At 45.8% G+C, this 19,281-nt stretch overlaps 2 protein-coding genes and 1 pseudogene across 3 annotated transcripts; 2 read left to right on the top strand and 1 right to left on the bottom strand.

The window, feature by feature from the left end:
- Nucleotides 1-1,582: 1,582 nt before the first annotated feature.
- On the top strand, nucleotides 1,583-3,849 carry LOC100837250 (annotated as a pseudogene).
- Nucleotides 3,850-10,273: 6,424 nt separating this feature from the next.
- LOC104583281 (protein VASP homolog) lies at nucleotides 10,274-10,876 on the top strand. The gene has a single exon (XM_010235122.1). The coding sequence runs from the start codon at nucleotides 10,274-10,276 to the stop codon at nucleotides 10,874-10,876; it is 603 nt and encodes a 200-aa protein (XP_010233424.1).
- A 1,604-nt stretch (nucleotides 10,877-12,480) lies between these two features.
- LOC100846918 (calcineurin B-like protein 9) lies at nucleotides 12,481-15,624 on the bottom strand. Of its 2 annotated transcripts, XM_003569206.4 has the most exons (9): nucleotides 15,400-15,622; nucleotides 15,000-15,291; nucleotides 14,807-14,889; nucleotides 13,933-13,992; nucleotides 13,659-13,767; nucleotides 13,512-13,564; nucleotides 13,322-13,402; nucleotides 13,133-13,245; nucleotides 12,481-12,969 (listed from the first exon to the last, which is right to left on the bottom strand). In XM_003569206.4, exons 1-9 carry the CDS (start codon nucleotides 15,595-15,597, stop codon nucleotides 12,915-12,917), a joined length of 1,044 nt encoding a protein of 347 aa, XP_003569254.2. In that variant the 5' UTR covers nucleotides 15,598-15,622; the 3' UTR covers nucleotides 12,481-12,914. The 2 variants fall into 2 exon arrangements, with proteins under 2 accessions (XP_003569254.2, XP_014753551.1); XM_014898065.2 differs by lacking the exon at nucleotides 13,933-13,992 and having other exon boundaries at nucleotides 15,400-15,624.
- Between the last annotated feature and the right edge of the window lie 3,657 nt (nucleotides 15,625-19,281).

Here is a 19,281-nt window from a genome sequence, read left to right as displayed (position 1 = left end):
GGTCAGAGTTGACTGCACAACCTCCAATGCATAATATTTTGAAAAGAGAGTAGTTTATTTGTGTTTTCTGTCGTCTGAGTAAAATCTATGTCGTCGCTAAAAACAAGAAAAGTATGCCAGGCATATCCAAATACATGTTAATCATAATATTTTGTCGCATTTTAATTTGAGTCTCGCTTTGTATTAATTGGTCATGGAGGTACGTTGACTACCCCCTCATGCACGCCTGGATAGACAAAGGTGGGGGAATGATATGAATTATTTCTGGCCTGCTAGAAGAAAAAAAGTAACATCAACCTGTTGGGCCGTGGCAGAAAGCGGTCAGGTGTCAGGCTGTCAGCGCATAACGAGCCAAGAAATCTAAACAATGTTGTCCCGGCCCGCTCCCAAAGCAAGATTTGTTTATGTTGTATGCACAGTTAGTACGCATCCAGAGGTTGCACGTTCTTTCCTTGGATCCTCATCATGGGGTGGTGCAGCGGTACTACTGAGCTAAAAATCCACTCTCGGTTTTATGAAAGTGCATGTGAACTTCCGGATATGTATGTTCATAAATGAATGGATTGCTGGGACATAAAAATTTAAATAACCGGTGTTTTGAATTAGTCATGTGTATACATTGTCTAATGGAGTAAAAAATTGATCATCTACAGGTGTTTTGAATTTTAAACGGCTAATTTACATTTAAAACGGTATAGTCAGCACTTACTCGATCTACAGAACTACATGGTCATTTAGTTCATCAACACATTTCCTACAGCCGCAGAAGCAAACATGCATCAGGCACTCCAACATTTCAACCGTACCGGGCAGCGCCACAACTGATTTTGAGAGCACTCCAACATTTCAACCGTACCCGGCAGCGCCACAACTGATTTTGGGAGCCTAATGGAGATGGCCAAATGGATGTAATACTATTTTTTGTAATTTTATAATTCTGGATAGAGTGATAGACTACTTAATGTTGCTTTGCAACGTGCATGATGAACAAATTAAGTACGCATATGATGTGCTGACGTGAACAAATTAAATCGCAAATGGATAGTATATCATAGCGCTGACGTGCTGCTGTGTTAACGCAGTTTGCCAACCCAATCCCAACCCGTGGTTTGAACCCGCGGGTCCAGTTCACATTTCTAAATTGGTTTGGTGTGGTGTGGATGGAAAACTCGTATGATGCGGTTTGGTTTGGACATCTTAACTTGATTCATGGTTTAGTTTGGGTTGGGAAATACAGCATACGTGATGGCATATGGTGTGGATTGGGTTCGTGGCGGGTTTAACCGCATTACAGAACTTCCTCTTTCCCTGTGTCTTTTCTTGCTGCTGTTGGGTGCCAAAAGACGCTGTATTTTCGTTGTGATTTTCATAATGAAAACAGTGAGCAGTAGCCTATTGCAGTGTGTCGGTTAGAGCTGAGCATTGGTTCGGTTGCTTGGGCCGACGTGGGTACGGTGGGTTTTGGGTGGGTTTAGATGGATTAATTAGCATGCGCAGGCTGATAATTATATGGGGCCGGGGCAATTTTCCTCTCTATAAATGGAGGTCCGTTAGGCTCTCAGTTTGCTCCACGAAGTGAGCGAGCGAGCGTGTCGCAGCTAGAGCTAGCACGATATGATGGCCATCTTCATTGCTTGCGTGTCCTCGCTGGTGCTCCTCCTCCTTGTCTCACGCTACGTGTTCCAGCTGCTGGGCAACGCTCGTGGTCCTCCTGGGCCGCTGCCGCTCCCGATCATCGGCAACCTCCTGGACGTGGCATGCACAAGCCGGCTTCTCCACCGCTCCCTGGCCCGTCTCGCCAAGCGCCACGGCCCGCTGATGACGCTCCGGCTGGGCACGGCCGTGGTGATCGTCGTCTCCTCCCCGGACGCGGCCCGCGAGGTGCTCCAGACCCACAACCTCACCCTCGCCGGCCGTGTCCCGCCCGACGCGTGGCAAGGCGCCGGCCACGCCGCCAACTCCGTCTTCGTCCTGCCGCCCAACCACAACAAGTGGCGCTCGCTTCGGAGGGTCGGGACGGAGAATCTGCTCTCAGCGAGGCGCCTCGACCTGCTCCGGCCTGTGCACCTTCTGCAGGACGCCGTCGTCAGCCACGTGTCCTCCGAGCTGGCGGCGTCGTCCGTGGTGCAAGTCGTCCACGTGGCGTCCCGGGCCGCGGTGGACGTGCTGTGGCACGCCATGTTCAGCTGCCAGGTGGACGCGTCAGCTTACCGCGAGCTGCACGACCTTGCGCGACACGTCGGGGCCATTGGGCTGAAACCCAACGTCTCCGACTTCTTCCCGGTGCTCGCCGCGGCTGACCTCCAGGGCGTGCGCCGCAACTTCGCCAGGAAGCTGGGAGGGCTATACCAGCTGATCGACGTGCAGATCCAGCGGCGGAGGCGCGACCGGCGTCAATTAGCAGCTTCTGCTCCTGCTGGCGGTGCGTGTCGGAACGGGGACCTCTTGGATGCCATGCTTGACATGGCTGAACAGGATGAAGACATCAACAACGATACGGTGAAAGCATTTCTCACGGTACGTAAGCAAGCAAATTAACGGAACATTTGTCAGTCAGGCACACATGCACATGCTCGATACATATACGACTGTTAACTACTCCGCCGGCCCTCCGTTTCATAATTCTTGTCTATATTGTCTGATTTTAAGGTAGAGATAAGTTGATTCCTCACCTATTAGATATGGTGTCTGTTTTAAGATTTGGGACAAACGATGGAAAGAGGAGAGGAGAATGACATCTAGATATTATATAGTCCAACGGCTTTGATACATCAACTTAGATTTAAGTACTTTCCTAAAAATCAGGCGCCTGAGACATTAACTATTTCCAGGATTTACTTCTTGCGGCCATCGAGACGGTCCCAAATGGAGTCGAATGGGCAATGGCAGAGCTACTACAGAACCCAGAGACCATGAGAAAGCTAAAAGAGGAACTCCGAAGCGTCGACAGCGGCAAGACACACGTTGACCACTCCGACATTGACCATCTCCCCTTCCTCTGAGCAGTCGTCAGGGAAACACTCCGGCTGCACACGCTCGTGCCGTTCGTGCCCAACAAGGCTGCCGCGTCAGTGCAAGTGCATGGCTATACCATCCCCAAGGGAAGCACCGTCATAATGAACCTGTGGGGGGTCCACCACGACGCCAAGGTATGGCCGGAGCCCGACAAGTTTATCCCTGATAGGTTTCTGGGCGACAAGGAGGTCCATTTCCTAGGAGTGGACTTGGAGTTCATCCCTTTCAGTGGTGGAAGGCGGATTTGCCTAGGGTTGCCCCTCGCCAGTAGGATGCTGCATGTGATACTCGCCATTTTGCTGCATCGTTTCGAATGGGCGCTGCCTATGTTGACTGAGCAAAATGGTGTTGATATGTCGGAGAATATTGGGGTGACCTTGTCCATGGCTAACCCTCTCAAGACTATACCCAAACCAATTTAATTGAAGTACGTGTATATCTATCCCTTGATTGCAGAGGCCGGGATATCCCACTTTCAAAAAGCAAAATAAATCTGTCCCTTGATTGTGTAAGTCCTTAACCTACTTGTGTGAAATTTTTTTCTCATTTCTGTCACGGTGAATCTCTGTTATACCTCACGTGTGTGGTACAACAGATATGTTGTTTGTGTCAGGCTGTTAATTTTTACTTGTTGCATGCAAAGGCTGACGTGTGCTGCGTTCACGCGGGCCTGTTAGTTTAACTTTCTTTTGAGGTTATTAGGCGATGGCACGTTCCACCGTGGGATGGCACGGAAATACTGGATCGAGCTGACCGCGCATGAACTGGTCATGATTTGCTATGTCGATCGTGGACCAGGAATAAAATGAAGGAACAGAAAAGACAGCTTAGTTTTAAGCGTCGCAAATCTTGTCCATGTCTCGGTTTCCGTTCGTTATGTTCGTCGTCGGACGTAGTGGAGTATGTTTTAATGTTTCTGCGGCACAGACCACGAGTGAGAATACGTGCCTCCCAGTTCATCGTGTGCATGTGTGGCCCGAGTCTTAACAGATTGTGTATCTCTATCTCCCAGTGTGTAGTCTATATATATGCCTTCTATGTTCAGTGTGTGCTGCGTCTATGCATTGAACATTTTATCCTGATGGAAACTGATCCGACCACATGAAACTAGCGATTTTTTTTAGGAAACCACACGGGAAGGTGTGTCTATTTGTATTAAGAAGAAAGGCCTAAGCCGACAGATACAATGACCGAAGCCAGTCAAAACTAACTACTCTCGCAGCAAACCCACAGTCATCCACCTCTTGCGTTCCTCGTCGATGTCCTTCAGGAGCTGCCTCTCTGGGAGGCTACGGTCATGGAAGATGCGACGGTTCCTCTCAAGCCAAAGGCTGCGAAGGGTGAGGAGAATAATGCCCTCAAACGACTTATGGGAAACGATCGGCCAAGCCAAGAGAGTTCTCTCCCACCAAGACCGAAGACAATCGGAGGAGGAAGGGGAAAAAGACCCCAGGCCTCTGGCAGACAACTTCGAACCAAACTTGGCGTGAATAAGTGCATTGAATCAGCAAGTGGTCAATCGTCTCGAGCTCTTGGTCGCACAAGGGGCGGGTAGCACCCTCAGCAAGCCCTCGGTAGAGCCGGCGCTTGCCCGTCCAGCAAAGATCGCTCAAGGCAGTCCAAGCGAAAAGCTGATATTTTAGGGGGCCCTTAGATAGCCACACGAAGTGAAAGCGCTCAGCCGAAGCTCCGAGGAATAGGGCCTGGTAAGCCGACCGGGAGGAGAAGGCCCCATTCGAAGTCCATTTCGACACACAGGAATCCTCATCCTGAGATAGAGGAGGCATGAGGGAGAGGCTCTCCCACAAGCGCAAGAATTGCCCAATCGCAATGAGCGAGAGCCCACCGCGAATGTCTGAAACCCACGGGGCCATGGGCAAGCCAGACGCCACCGTGCGCGAGAGAATCGCCTTGGGCTTAATCAAACTGAAAAAGCGACGACGCCATGTCCTCAATGCACTCGCCGTCAATCCACCGGTCCTTCCAGAACAAGGTTAAGAGCCCATTACCCACCCGTGAGGAGTAGGAAGCATGGAAGAAGGAACGGGAGAGGGAGACGGACCGATCGTGCGCCGGAAACTCACTGGCGACCTTGGAGAGCCAAAGAGCCTTTGATCTCAACGCGATGTTGAGATAAGACAAGTTGTGAAGCCCAAGACCGTCGAGCATTTTTGGCCGACAAACGATGTCCCAGGCCACAGGGCAAGCGCCGCCCTTAGCCTCCACGGCACCCATCCACAGGAAGTTCTGACGAATTTTATCGATAGCTTTAAGAACCCACAAAGGAAGGTTGAGCACAAGCATGTGGTAGACCGGGACGGCAGAGAGCACCGATTAGTCAACACTTACTATCCGCATGTTTCATGGCATGTGTTTCAACGGCGGGTCTCAAGGCTGGACAGAGTGGCCCACGCGCCACCATAAGATTTCACCCATGACTAGGTAAGTAAATTGTGCATATAAGTTTTGATTCAAATGCACGTTCATTTTGAGGATATTGGTCATCCGGATATCCGTCAATATCGGACGGATATGGTAGCGGATATGGTATTGCATGCTATTATTTGACGGATGTGGATCATCCATCATTTTTTGTTGATTATCAGACGTCCTCTTACTTTTTGGCTAGTTTAGTGATAGTGGTGTGGAGTGGAGAGATAGTGGGTAATGTAATCTAACTCGGACTCAGCCTTCGGGCTTGTAGCTGCGCTGCAGCATTTCTTCTCTTAAATCGATGATATGCCCGGCTTGGTTGTATTCTAGAAAAAAAAGAAAAAATTGCACTGGATGTTTGAGACGCCCTGGATGCCGCCAATTAATTCATTGGAAGTCCTAGCTACCCACTGCTCCTCAGTCTACATATAGTATAATTCTAGTTGCACCGCACGTGTATGGCATGACCGCAACCACCACATGAAAACGCTGACACGGGATACGTATCTTGCTACCATGCGTGCAGTTACATTGTTCCCGTCCTTGTTTATTGTTGTCGTATGCACGTGAGTTGTGAGTTTGAATGCTTGATGCTACACTTTGCTTTAGCACAAACAAGAAACATTAGATAAATATTTTGTTTGCGCTGTCTACATGGTGGAAAGAAAATTGTGTGCTCTTTCCGGTATTTACTCCACGGTATTGGTCCATATCCAATCCGGGTCTACTCGGACTCTGTGGTCCGATATAATCTTTATCCGATCATTATCCGCTTAGTTCTAATTTTTGATGTTGCGGGAGACCAATATTGCAACAATATGAAAAAAAATTATGTTGCCAGGGACAAATGTTTCATGTGTCTCTTTTGCAAACATATAAAAGAACTAGCCCGGTTGCCCAGACACCGGTCACGACGGCCGATAACGCCAAGAAGGATTGTCATTATTGAGAAGGTGGTAGAACTGATTGATCCAACCGTCGGTAGTTGGGATGTCGAACTGGTAATGTTATTTTAGCTCTGCTAATCAGGGAGGATATGGAGGATCAGTGGGCTTGGCATTTTTATCAATACGGACAATTGTACAGGATGTGCTGTGATAAGGATCTTGCTCAGTTGTCGAGACGTTCAAGTGGAACAGGTCTGTTCGATTGGAATTTAATTTGGAAAGCACCTTGTCCCTTAACAGCTCGTTTGGCATTCATCATTTAATTTCATTCGGTAGAAATAAAATGAAATCCATTTTTTTATAGGAATTCATTTGCTTGGTTGAATTCCCGGATCAAAAATCGTGTTTGTCTGCCACATGGATTTGAATAGTGAGAGCCATTTTTAAAGAAATGATGGGCTTTTAAAAAGAAGTGAGGTTAGATATAGTGTTATTTCATGAAATTTGAGATTGAATTCCTATGACCAATTTCAACCAAACAAGTTACTCTCTCCGATCCTAAATTATTATCGAAATATTAAATGTATCTAGACGCTTTTTAATAATAGATACATCCACATTTGGACAAATTTGAGTCAAGCATTTAGAATAAGAGGGAGTAGTTTCTGAATTTTAAAATGAATTTTAAAATTCTAGACCTAAATGATGGTGGCAAACGGGTTATAAAGGTCCAACGCTTCATTCATGTGGAGACGGCACCCAAAAAATAGCATACCGACGATGCGTCTAAACAGCCAGCGTAGAGGTATGGACTGTGATCCTATCTGCCCTATGTGCTTACGGCTGAATGAGGATGGTGGACATCTCTTCCTGCGTTGTAAGTTGGTCCGACCTGTATGGAACAGAATGGGTCTCGAGGATCTCCGGATGCGGTTGCTAAACTGCGCTGGTCTCAAGGATGAGTAAAATGCATCCAGGTTTCTATTTTTTCGTGAAGGTTTCATGTAGGTTCCTAAATTTTAAAAATGCACGTTTAGGTACTCATTTGTTAAGTGGTTCATCTCAAGTCCCTCGCCTGTATGCACAGCTCCGGCCACCTAGGCTTTGGGCCCACACGTCAGGCGACGACGTGGCGCTGCCACCTAGGATTAGTGACATCTGCATGTATTCAAAAACGGAATCTTTCTAGCACTCTTGCAGAACTCATCCTTCTCTTGACAGCCACATTTTTCTTCATAGAAACATCTGACACGCGGGGGGTTTTCTATAAGATCGCAACGCCACGTCGTCACCTGACGTGTGGGCTCAAGCCTAGGTGGCAGCCACGTCATGCAGCCGGAGCTGTGCATATAGGCAAGGGACCTGGGATGAACCACTTAACAAAATATGAGGACCTAAACATGCATTTTCAAAGATTAGGAACCTATTTGACACTTTCACGAAAGAATAGATACCTGGGGTGCATTTTACTCCCCCCAGTAATTACTGACGGCGGTCCTCGTGTTGCCTGACGAAATGAAATACGGTATATCGATGTATGGCCCTGCTGCTTTGGGTCTGGTGGAGCACTCGTAATAAGATCAATGCAAATGATGGTGTGTTCAGCTTGCAGGAGGTGCACTAGCGAATTAATAAGCATGCATTAGATTTTAAAAAGGGATGAGTGGAGATGAACAGAAGTGGCAGCACCCAGAAGAAGACACACTGAAGATCAACTTTGATGCCTGCTTTGACGCTGCTGCGAAGTCCGGCGGATGGGCTTTGTTGCACGTAATCACATAATGGAGACGCAGTGGCTTCTGGTTGCAGGCAGGTTGCAGCATCTCCAGGATCCTTTGCATGCGGAAGCTGAAGCGTGTCTCAAGGCTTTGGAAATGGCTCAAAACTGGGGAATGACGAGGATTTGAGTGGAAACTGATGCCCTCCTTTTGGCGCAAGCGGTCAACGGTGCTGATCAATAGTGATCATGATCTTTCCATGAAGAGTGTCCTTTTCGAGGAAATCAAAGCAAACTTTCAATGAATTTCATTTTTTATCCTAAGTTCTACTTTTTTTTGACAGATTTGACCCGTTTAACGGGATTTTTGTTTTTTTGACTCCATTAGAAACACTTGTGCCAATAATGACCCCATTTAAGAGACTACAAGGATATGGTGAGGTGCGGTTTCTTGCTGGAGTGGATAGTGCTCGGGGACGACGCAGCGTGCAACGCTAGCGGCGAGTGGTGCCGCACGCTATGAGGCTGGCGCACCAACGCGTTCGGGTGCCTCTACCCCAACAATAGCCTTATGCAGCCGGCAACTTGCGGTGAGTTTCACACTGTGGTGATCTAGCTTGCCACATCAGCCAAAAAAGTGGAGTCCGCTTGTCAGGATGGAAGGGATTTGGGCAAAAGTCTCTCAAATAGGGTCATGCATTAGTGGCACAAGTTTGGCTAAATGAGATCAAAAACGAAAATTGCACTAAATGGAGTCAAAACTGTTAAAAAAATGGAACTTGAAGGTCAAAAAGTGAAATTCACTCTTATACTTTACATTATGTAATGTGAAAAGTCCATTTTAAACCCTGAAACTTGTAGGAATCAAACCTAACCTTCTAATCCCGACCAATTAAAACCTTAGCCCGATAATACCTGTTTCGCTCGGACGGGATAATGCTGGGATTTTGTGAGCAAGCACTGCACCTACTGACGAGCAGGTCCCACCTATCATCCACCGTAAAATATTCCTTTGGTCTTCTTCCCAGTGCTCGTCGCCTGTGAGATTTGTCTTGCCGCCGGCATGCGAGCCCACGAGTACTCATCCTCCAGCACCGACGAGTACTCTCAGCCGCACGCATCCATGGAGATGGGCGAGCAGGGGAGAGGACCTGCCGGCCGGCAGGTGAATTGATGACCCTCTGTCTCTCTGACCACGATACATACACGTCCTTTGACAAAAGGCTAAGTCTTCAGCTTAGGATCTGGGTGTCTTGGTGTTGCAAGAGAGAGCCTACTGTGTCCCTCTCGACGATAGAAGGAGAGTAAAGAGCCGCTGCTATAGCAGCAAAAGAGATCATATGCTTGAGGCGGCACCACATTGAGTCGAGTCTTGTAACACAAGAGAGCACATGCTTCCTCCACTAAGAAGAAGCATTGAGCTAGGCACTTACCGATAGTACCTCGGGGTAGAAAGGAATCGACGGCGGCGGCAGGCGGAATCAGGGCATGATTTGGTCGTTGCCGGCCACAAATCAGCGGGGGATGGGGTCGGACATGGCCGGCGGCGAGGCTGGACGACAGACTTCAGCAGCGGGTTAGGGACCATGGATCGGGAGAGAACGACCCGGTCGCATAGGATTTTCTTCCACAGCGACCTGGGACCCACATACATTGCTTCTCACAAAATCTCATGACACGTCATTATTCCGTCCAAACCAAACAAGTATTCTCGAGCCGAGGTTTTAATTGATCGGGATTAGATAGGTTAGGTGCCGAAAACTCAGGATTAGAAAGTAGAGTTTGATTCAGACAAGTTCAACATTTTTATGGTTTAAAATGAACTTTTCTTTTCGGTAATGTTAGCTACTGTAATCGTGTAGTAGCAGATGCCCTAGCGGCAGCGGTGCAAAATGGATCACGCTTCCCAAGTCGTATGGTGCTCCTAGCTACCTTACCTTTGTACAAGACCTTGTCTTTTTCTTCTTCTTCTTTTCTTTTTTCCGAGGAGTACAAGACCTTGTTGTGAGCGAGCTTGCTCGTATAGTTTAGTAATGGAATTTGTTTCCATCTAACAAAACATACTCGGAGCACTGCATATATGGTCGCACGTGTTATGTTCAGAAATTCAGAGCTATCAAAACTGCCCAGCGCATATTATTCCATTATATGCGGCTACCGAAGACTTATACTAAGTCTCACGCCGGTTTCTTCGCCGACGAACACCAGCGCGTCGTCCAAGATGTTCCGCACCGTCAGACGGCCAGCGCGCCTTCTGGCGGGGCACACCATCAATAGCGTCCTTGCCCACATCGCCGCCGGCAATCAGCCACGGCTCGACGGAGGCGCGCCGCTCCCTCCTCCACCGGCCCTCCCTCCCCCTCCTCCACCAGCCGGACGCCACCGCTACCTTGGCGGTGGCTCCGGCTCGTCCTCGCGCGCGCCCCGCCGGCTCATCAAAGATGAGCCGGGTTCATCCTCGGCCGGAGCACGGCGGCCGAAGTCGGAGCCGGAGGAGTTGGCGCTTCCTCCGGAGTACGAGAGCGCCACCATCGACCACCGCGGCGACTCCGACCCGAAGGAGTTCCCGGATCAGCGCGCCGCCGAGCGCGCTAGCAGGGAGGAGGCGGAGCGGCAGGCAGAGGAGCGGCGCCGGCTCCTCTGCTACGCGTCCGAGGCCAAGGTCGAGGCATGGCAGGCGGCCGAGGCGGCCAAGGAGGAGGCGAAGAAGGTGGCGCCGGCACTCGTGCCGGTGAAGCAGGAGCCGGGTTTCATCTCATCGGCTTCGACGATGACTTCGGCTTCAACTTCGACACTAGCGACAACGACGGCGACTCGTGGATGAACCAACTAGACGACTAGGTTTTTTCTTTCAATTATGTAAATTATTACAAGTTTAATGAAATGTCGCCTAATTTGATGAATGTTTGCCTAATTTGATGAAATTTCGTAAGTTTAGTTTTTTAGTATAGGGGGCCCGGCTAGATGCTTTAATATCAAGATATGCATCAGCATTCTTAGCCATGTTTGCCAAAGTACCAATGCAACTAGTGGGCTGACCCATGTGCATGACTTGCAATCGAGGGCTTGGTCGGCCCAGCGTTTCACGTTTTCTGAGGGATCGAGTCGTAGCAGCCAAGAAAAGCTCCAGCGCGCCGCCGGCTTATCCTCTGCTGTCTCCTAAATAAATAGCTAGATCATCTAGGTTAAGACTTGAGTTTTGTATTTGTTTTTTGCTACAATGTACATCTGCGATACGTGTAGGACTACCGTCTTGTTCAGATTTCTTTTTTACTGGTGAGGTCAGACGAAGAAGTTTCCTGATTCTGCTCTCGATTTTTACCATTGGGGAACAGGTTTTAGTTCCTGTTTTTTTTTCTTGGAAGAAAAAATGACGCGGGGGAGGCAGTAGAAGATGAGGCCCTGCGGATGAGCGCCACGTCTGGTGGGAGCACGCCGGCGAAACAGGCAAGCTGCGTCCCCGCCTAGGCAGTCGGCAGTAGCACCGCCCAAGACAACAGCAACACGGCTTTTCGCAAAAAAGAAAAAGAAAAAATAGCAACACGGCGAGAGAATCTTCGAGAATGGCAGACCGGCAAAACGCATCAACGGCGGCGCAGATAAGGCCCAACAGGGCGGCCAGGATAAGGCCACGTAACAGCGTGGAGAGGGCGTCGATTCTCCCACGCTTAGAGGTTGCAGGGATTTATGCTTATTACTAGTATTTCTGAGGAAAACTGCTTATTAACAAAGTCATGAGAGCCCATGCTTGGGGCATCTACACTTATTGCGTTATCCATTTGGAAGCAACTCAATCAGAATATATATAGATATAATATGCCAATCCAATAAGCAGATATAATATGTTCCAGGCCTTGTTTGTTGGATCAAGAACGAGACATAAACTGGATTAGGAACCGTGTAAACTGACATACTCTGATAGCAACTTACCTAGGCCTCCCCTGTTGAGTTGGCCCTGTTCTTGTCAACAAAATGTTTTGCTATGTACAATGACACATACACCATTGCCGCGATGACAGTAGTTACCTTAACTAATGTAGAGTGCTCATGGAGTTCAAATCCACTGTTTTTTCCCTTTCTATTTGTTGTTGATAACTTTTGGATGTGACACGATTTAGACATTTAGTGGATCAACTGGTCAAATATGCATCATAGGTATTATGCTTTCTTTTGTGCGACTTCGCTTTCTGGTGAGTTATTCAACAAGCCGTGCAATCTTAACCCGAATGGAAGGATAAATACTATAGATCACATCTATGATTAGCACTAAAAAAAGATAAATAGATAAACTGTCCCTTGCATCACCAAGGAACAACATCCACTAAATCTGCTTGCTATCGCTATAGCGGATGGTATGATTGGTCCATGAACCAAACACTTGGCAGATTGTTGGGGCGTTTATGTTGTAGCTATCGCCAAGCAAAAGTATGCGTCTCAGAAACGTTTTCACTTTAAGAAAATGCATCATCATAAAGCTCATACGTTCCCAAGGATGTGCCAATCCTGGTCATAGTGTTGATAATGGAAGATTGAATACCAGATATCAGTATTCATAAGATGACTGACAATGGAAGCAGATGACTGCATATGTACAGTTGTCCTGTGCTTCTGAGACCTGAAGGTATAGGGTATGTACAGTTGAAAAATCAACAGGCGTGGGATAAGATGCTTCATTGCCAATCTGCCGGCATGAACGGGCCTAGGTTTGCTGCGCTGCCCAATTTGATTTTCATATGGCCTTCTCTAATCAACAATCACCGATGTCGATTCTTTGGTAGGTGATGTTCCTCAGCATCTCCATTTTCAGCTGCTGCCATAATCACCAGCCAACTTGTCACCGACAAGTACAAGTCTTGCACTGTTTAGTCTTCAACCGCAGTATTGAAGACAAAACTAGGGAAAGCTGTTGTGATGTCCCTGAGGTATAGGTGGGCAAGAAATTGCTCAAAGTAAATACAGATGAACATTTCATAGAACAAAATGCCAACCAATGTATGTATTTCTGAATAGTTCTAAATATACTGCACATAAGTTGCAGACGATATTTACAATGATTTCTATGTACTTTTCAGATTCGAACCTTAGATACGGCAGGGTCATGTTCTTTAATAGATTAGGGTGGCGTAGTACAAACTCCTTCCATTCTTCTTGGCTAATTTTTCCATCCTTATCAGCATCAGCATCTTCAAATGTCTGAATCAAGTAGAAACTTGCATCCATGTGAAATGGAAATAAATAACCAGAAAAGCCAAAGCAAATGATTGCTTACCTTATCTATGATGGCCTCAAGAAGATCATCCGATAATTTCAAACGAGATTCCATCAAAATGGCAATAACCATTTGCATCACCTAAAAAACAGGGATGTCAATAGATCACCTTGCTGGAGTTAAACATAAAATGATCCCTACAGGCTACATGCATGGTGCTGATAAAAACAGAACATCGTCACGAACTAACCTCCTCACGCTCAATGAAGCCAGTCTGTCTCAAATCATACAGCTTAAATGCAACTGAAACAACACAGAAAGAGAGCCCCAACTGTAAATATAATATATCTCGGCAAGTTAATGTCAATCATGTAGTTTCTGCAGGAACCATACTTACAATTAATCTTGTCTTCCAACGGTGCACATGGATGGAAGACACTGAGAGCATGAATAAACTCATCAAACTCTATTACTCCATTTTTCTTTTCATCAAACAAATCAAACACCTGGATCGCCAAGGAAAAGTTGAACGATGTTATTTAGTACAATAAAATGCAATGGGAATAATTTCATAAGAATCAGGAGAACAATAGCTTTGTGTATGAGTATGACATGGTAAATAATTTACTTGTAGCACTTAAAGATAGCAAAATGAAGCTGCAAACACTCACCCTATCAAGAAAAAGATTCTGTCCGCTAGGAGTCTTGAATAATGCTAGCTGAAGTTCTTCCTAAATAAAACTCAACAGACAAAACAGATAAGAAAAAAAAATATCTCTGACACTCCAATCATAGTGTACATACAGAAAAGGGCATCCAAACCTCTACGGCTCTACCGGTTCCTTCTGTGTTTTTAAATCGACTAAATTTTTCATTCCCACACATTTTTTGTGCATGCAGAACAGATATTGCTGAGATTATAAAATTAATTTTCTTATGCAGACATTGACTTGCACAGATGTCAAAGTAAAATGTAAAACTACTACAGCATTAGCTTAATAAAATAACATCAATCAAATTCATGTCCGGTCACTTCGGATAGCACAAAGAGGACTGTTTATTTTTTTGATAAAGAGGGCCAACAAAGAGGAGTGTGAGTACGTGACAATGAAACATACAGAGATGCAGTGACTATGCTAGGTCGCACTGCACATGGAGGCCACACGACAAGCTGACATGGAAAAATACAGGCAAATAATTCTGTAGGCTGTTGGGCCAAATTTTATACTATTGCTCGCTTGGCAGTGTCCCTTGAGTCCATCCGGTGAGGAAAGTATCTACCACATGCAGTCCATCCGGTTAGTTCAGTTGGACATCGCATCTATCAAATTCGTGACTGTTGATGAGCCCAAGCACGCTAATTTCTTTCAGATTGAAAACCTAAAACAGCGAGGACGGATGGAAGACACTGAGGTATACATGATTAAACAACATGGGTGGACTAACATTCAAAACATAAAAATAAGCAGTAGCCCGTTTATTTGAATAACAGCGAGAATCAACCAATCCCAAGAACACGTCAGATGTAAGAACTGAAGCGATTACCTTGTGGATGAGTCCGTCGTCGATGATGGAGCAGCTGATTTTCTTGTAGAGCTCGAAGAGCGCCTCCACCTCGTTCACCGAGACTAGATTCAATACAATTGGTAACAAGAAAAGGAAGAAGATTGGATCAAACGACATTGCAAACAATTCCAGGTAAGAAATCGAGGGGGGAAGAAGAGACGGTTGTTAGTACAGCATCGGGACTCTTCGGCGAGACGGGCGAGGTTGTGGAAATCGAGGGAGGTGCATCCCGGCCCGATGCGGCGGCGGCGGAGGTGGTCGTGGTCGCGGCGGCTCTTCTTGGCCGTGACCGTGAGGAAGAAAGACGAAGCAGAGGAGTCTCTGCGGAGGCGCGAGGAAGAGGACGGGGGGCAGATGTCGGTGATGCAGTCGGTGAGGGCGAAGAAGACGGCCCCGGCGATGGCGAGGAAGGGGAAGAAAACGGCGCAGACCCGCTCCCCCACCGTCAGCGAGCTCCCCGACGTCTGCAAATAACACGGGAAATCGATGAATGAAAAGATTTGGATTCCATGATTCGAGGCAGAAGAAGAAGACGAAGGCGAGAGCCCCGCGCGCAAAATCCCCCAACCCACCACATCCCCGGAGGAGAAGCGGAAGCCGAAGCGCGAGTCCATGGCGATGGATGCCGCCCCCGGCCTCTCTTCTTTTCTTTTGGTGGCGCGCGTGAGTCCTTTTGGGGTCGCCAACGCACACATTAACCAAAGGGGAAAATCAACTGCTTGGCCTGCTGCGGTGCTGCCCTTGTCTTTCTTTAACCCAGACGATGGCATTCAGGCATTGTGCTCTCGAGTTGAGTGACTTTGCGGTGAGATTTCCCTGGCCTGTGCCCATGTTCCACTTTTGTGCCCTGTGCCCATGTTGCGACGCGCAAGCTACAAGCCGCTTTCTTTGTCTCTTCTCGTCGCCACTCCCACTCGGCTTTACGCCTGTGTGATCGATCACGTTCTGAATTAACCTGCCCATCCCTGGCTCCGATTTTTCTTTTCACCTTTAGGCCCTTGGCATGGATGGATTTCACGACATTTTAATTAAAAACTTTAAAATTCTTTTGAAATCCCGTGAAATCTACTTATGCCAAACAAGCCCTTACACACAATTTTTTTTAACTCCCTACACAAGAATGTCTCAGTTAGACTCGAACCGTTAGACCTTTATTTGCGCAACCTGAAGTGAAGGTGGCCAGCCAAAGTTTTAGAATAAAAAAGCATGAGCGTTGCACTTTTGAACTCGGATTTGATGAATCGTAGCTCTTGGCCAATCCGAGATAACTTCGGCTATTTCCAACCCCTATAAAAGGATACTCCCTCTATTTGGATTTACAAGGCTTCTATTGAAGTTTTTGCCACACTTTGACCAATACTATTCAAATTATATTTGGTATATGTATATAAAATTACCATTAGAAAGAGTTTTTCAATACGAATCCAACAATATATATTTTGTGCCACAATAATTTCATATAACCAATGTAATTTTTGGTCAAAGTTTGGGTTAAAATTCTTCGTGGGTCTTATAAACCCAAACGGAATGAATAATAACTAACTAAAAGCAACTCAGCATGTGGGATTTGGGACGAATCATGTCCATGGAACTGAAATCTCCTAAATATAACCAACTTATCACTGGAAAAAGGGCATCCCCAACAACGCACCAGCCAGTACTTAGCCTCCCCCTCCCTCGAGGTCCCTGATGGGGCTTGAGGAGGTGATTTAGGGTCCTCCCTATTTTAGGTGCCCTATTGAAGAGGGTTTTTTTGCCTCCGCCCCCTAAAAACTGGATAGGGACTCTATTTAGGGCCCCTGCTGAAGATACTTTTACATCTATCTTCACAAATTTTGCCAATATTTTGATATATCATGGCCAACACATTTTTACCAATTTTTTTGCTAGCTAATAGTTGGTAAAAATTGGTAGGGGCCAATAGTCAAGAACCAAACACACCCTTGGTCTTTGTTTGCTTTGGTTGGTTGTCCAAACAATGGTGTATATGGAATCTTATCAAACCATCTCACGATTTCTTCACAAATCTTACTCCCTGCTATCCAAATTACTTGTGGCAGCTTTGTCGCAGTTTGGTGTGTAGATATATCCTTATCTATACAAAACCACGACAATTAATTTGGATTGGAGGAAATACCAAATTTTTTACTATACAAGAGTTAAGAAATTCTTGGCAAATCTTTTGCAGGCTAGCCAATGGTTGTCAAATTTCGGTAGAGCAGATTTTGACACAACAAATATACCCTTAACTAGCAAACAGTGTAGCCCTAGCTATAATTCTCAATCAAGAGGGGCAGGCATAGATGCATGAATATGCGATCCAGGTATAGCAAGTTTATTCAATTCTCCCGGCTGTTTGTAATTTATGGAAACAGGAAATGTTTTGTAAATTTTTGGAGGAAACAAGTAGTATATTTTTGCGCCTATGCAAAGGAACAACTTCCATGCACTAAACTTGTTTCTTTATGCACAGGACGCAAAGTATGCTAAATTTTTTATTAGAATATACGACATTTGCATGTACTATTTTTCGGGGTTTTCAACATTCAAAAGCTACTTTCCTTTTTTTAGCCAGCAGCATGTGCCAACACAAACATAAGGAACGCCAATAGAACTCCTGGAAATGGCATGACCCTTCTGAAGACATCGATGCAAATTAGCACTTTGCATTCACTCACTTGTGAGGTGAATATACAGGCTTTTACACAGGAACTGTCTCTAACAACTTGGACAAAATATACAGCTGGGCCCAAACTAGGGTTACAAATCAACAACGAAAGAAATTAGCCGTTACAAGAGCCATCTCCAGCAATCTAGAACCGAACTGCCTGTAAGGTGGAGCCAAAATGAAACCAAACAAATTATCTAACTGACGTTGGGGTGACTGCAATTAGCTTCAAAGTTGGGGAATCAAGAGCGCTATCATCCATGCAGCTTCCATAGCACGGACACCTAGGCAAATCACAAGGGAAGAAATGACAAAAGTGATGAAACATTGATAATCACTATTCACTAATGATCTGAAACATGTCATTACAAGATAATCACTAGTTATGTGAAATATGTCATTACAATTACATTAACGCATCAGATAAAGAATCCCACTCAATTAAAATAAAATTGGCCCTAGATACCCAAATTCCAAAACAAACAAGCATAGGGGCCTTGCAAAACACTTTTCTAGCGGTGTCGGTATCACAGCCTCCCCACGTGCTGAGCAAAGCAAAGCTCCCTCCACCCACCCACGTGATCGGGCAACAGGTAAGAGAAGGAATGGGAATGGGATTAGAGTTTGCTATTTATGTACTAACACATTTTGTTGTTTGTACAAATTATTTAATGGTTCAAATAAACTCAGAATTTTATGAAAATTTGAGGATAGTTTAAGATGGGGAAATCCATCTTCAGTAAAAGTATCAAAATTTTCAGAGCAAATTTGAAAATCCACTATTGAAATTTGATATACCATACACCAATGACATATATTATTCGTATATCATATACGAATGACATATACCATTCATATATCATACATCATCCACCAATGACATATATCACATATCATTTCTTTATCATATACCAGTAAATATATCATATACCGATGACATATACCATTCTATATCATACACCAGTAAGTATATCATTCAGATGTCATATGCCAATAAAAATATATGCCAGATTTAAATCTGGCATATATTTTTATTGGCATATGGCATGTCCTCGTTATACGATATATTTACTGGTATATGATAAAGGAACGGTATGTGATATATGCCATTGGTGCATGATATATGATATACGAATGATATATGGTATATCAATTTCCAATAGTGAATTTTCAAACTTACCCTGAAATTTATGAAACTTTTACTAAAGGTCAATTTTCCCATCTTAAAACTATCCTCAAAATTTTCATAAAATTCTGAGTTTGTTTGTACCATTAAATAATCTGTACAAACAACAAAATGTCTTAGTACAAAATAGCAAAGTCCAATCCCATTTTCATTCCTCATCTTCCCTGCTGACGGCCGAGCACGTGGGGTGGGGGGCTCCGATTGGTGGAACCGGTGCCGGTATGTACCAGGTTCTGTAGTCTTTATCAACCCGGGGAGATTTTATCATCATCCAGGTTCGGAATTTGAAGGATAACATTGCCTCAAATAGGTCTCTGATGCTTCTGAGGCTGAAGTTGATGTCGAGCCTTCTGTTGCTGCCGCTGGGCGGCAAGACCATGTGCATGTATAGGCACACCCCCTCACATCTGCCTTCGCAGCAAGCCTTGGTTAGACCCAGACAACAACGTTACATTTCCAGCTGTGAGGCTGAGGTAACTGCAGTTTGATCATGAGATGACTCTTGTTTCCGTTGTTGTATGGATGAAACACCTGGGCTATGGAATCTGTACCCCTCGCATTGGATGTCGATGCAACCACTTGATTATGTTGGAGTTGTGC

Source organism: Brachypodium distachyon, chromosome 2, assembly GCF_000005505.3.
Source record: "Brachypodium distachyon strain Bd21 chromosome 2, Brachypodium_distachyon_v3.0, whole genome shotgun sequence".
Lineage (NCBI taxonomy): Eukaryota > Viridiplantae > Streptophyta > Magnoliopsida > Poales > Poaceae > Brachypodium > Brachypodium distachyon.
This window is presented reverse-complemented; position numbering and strand designations above follow the sequence as displayed.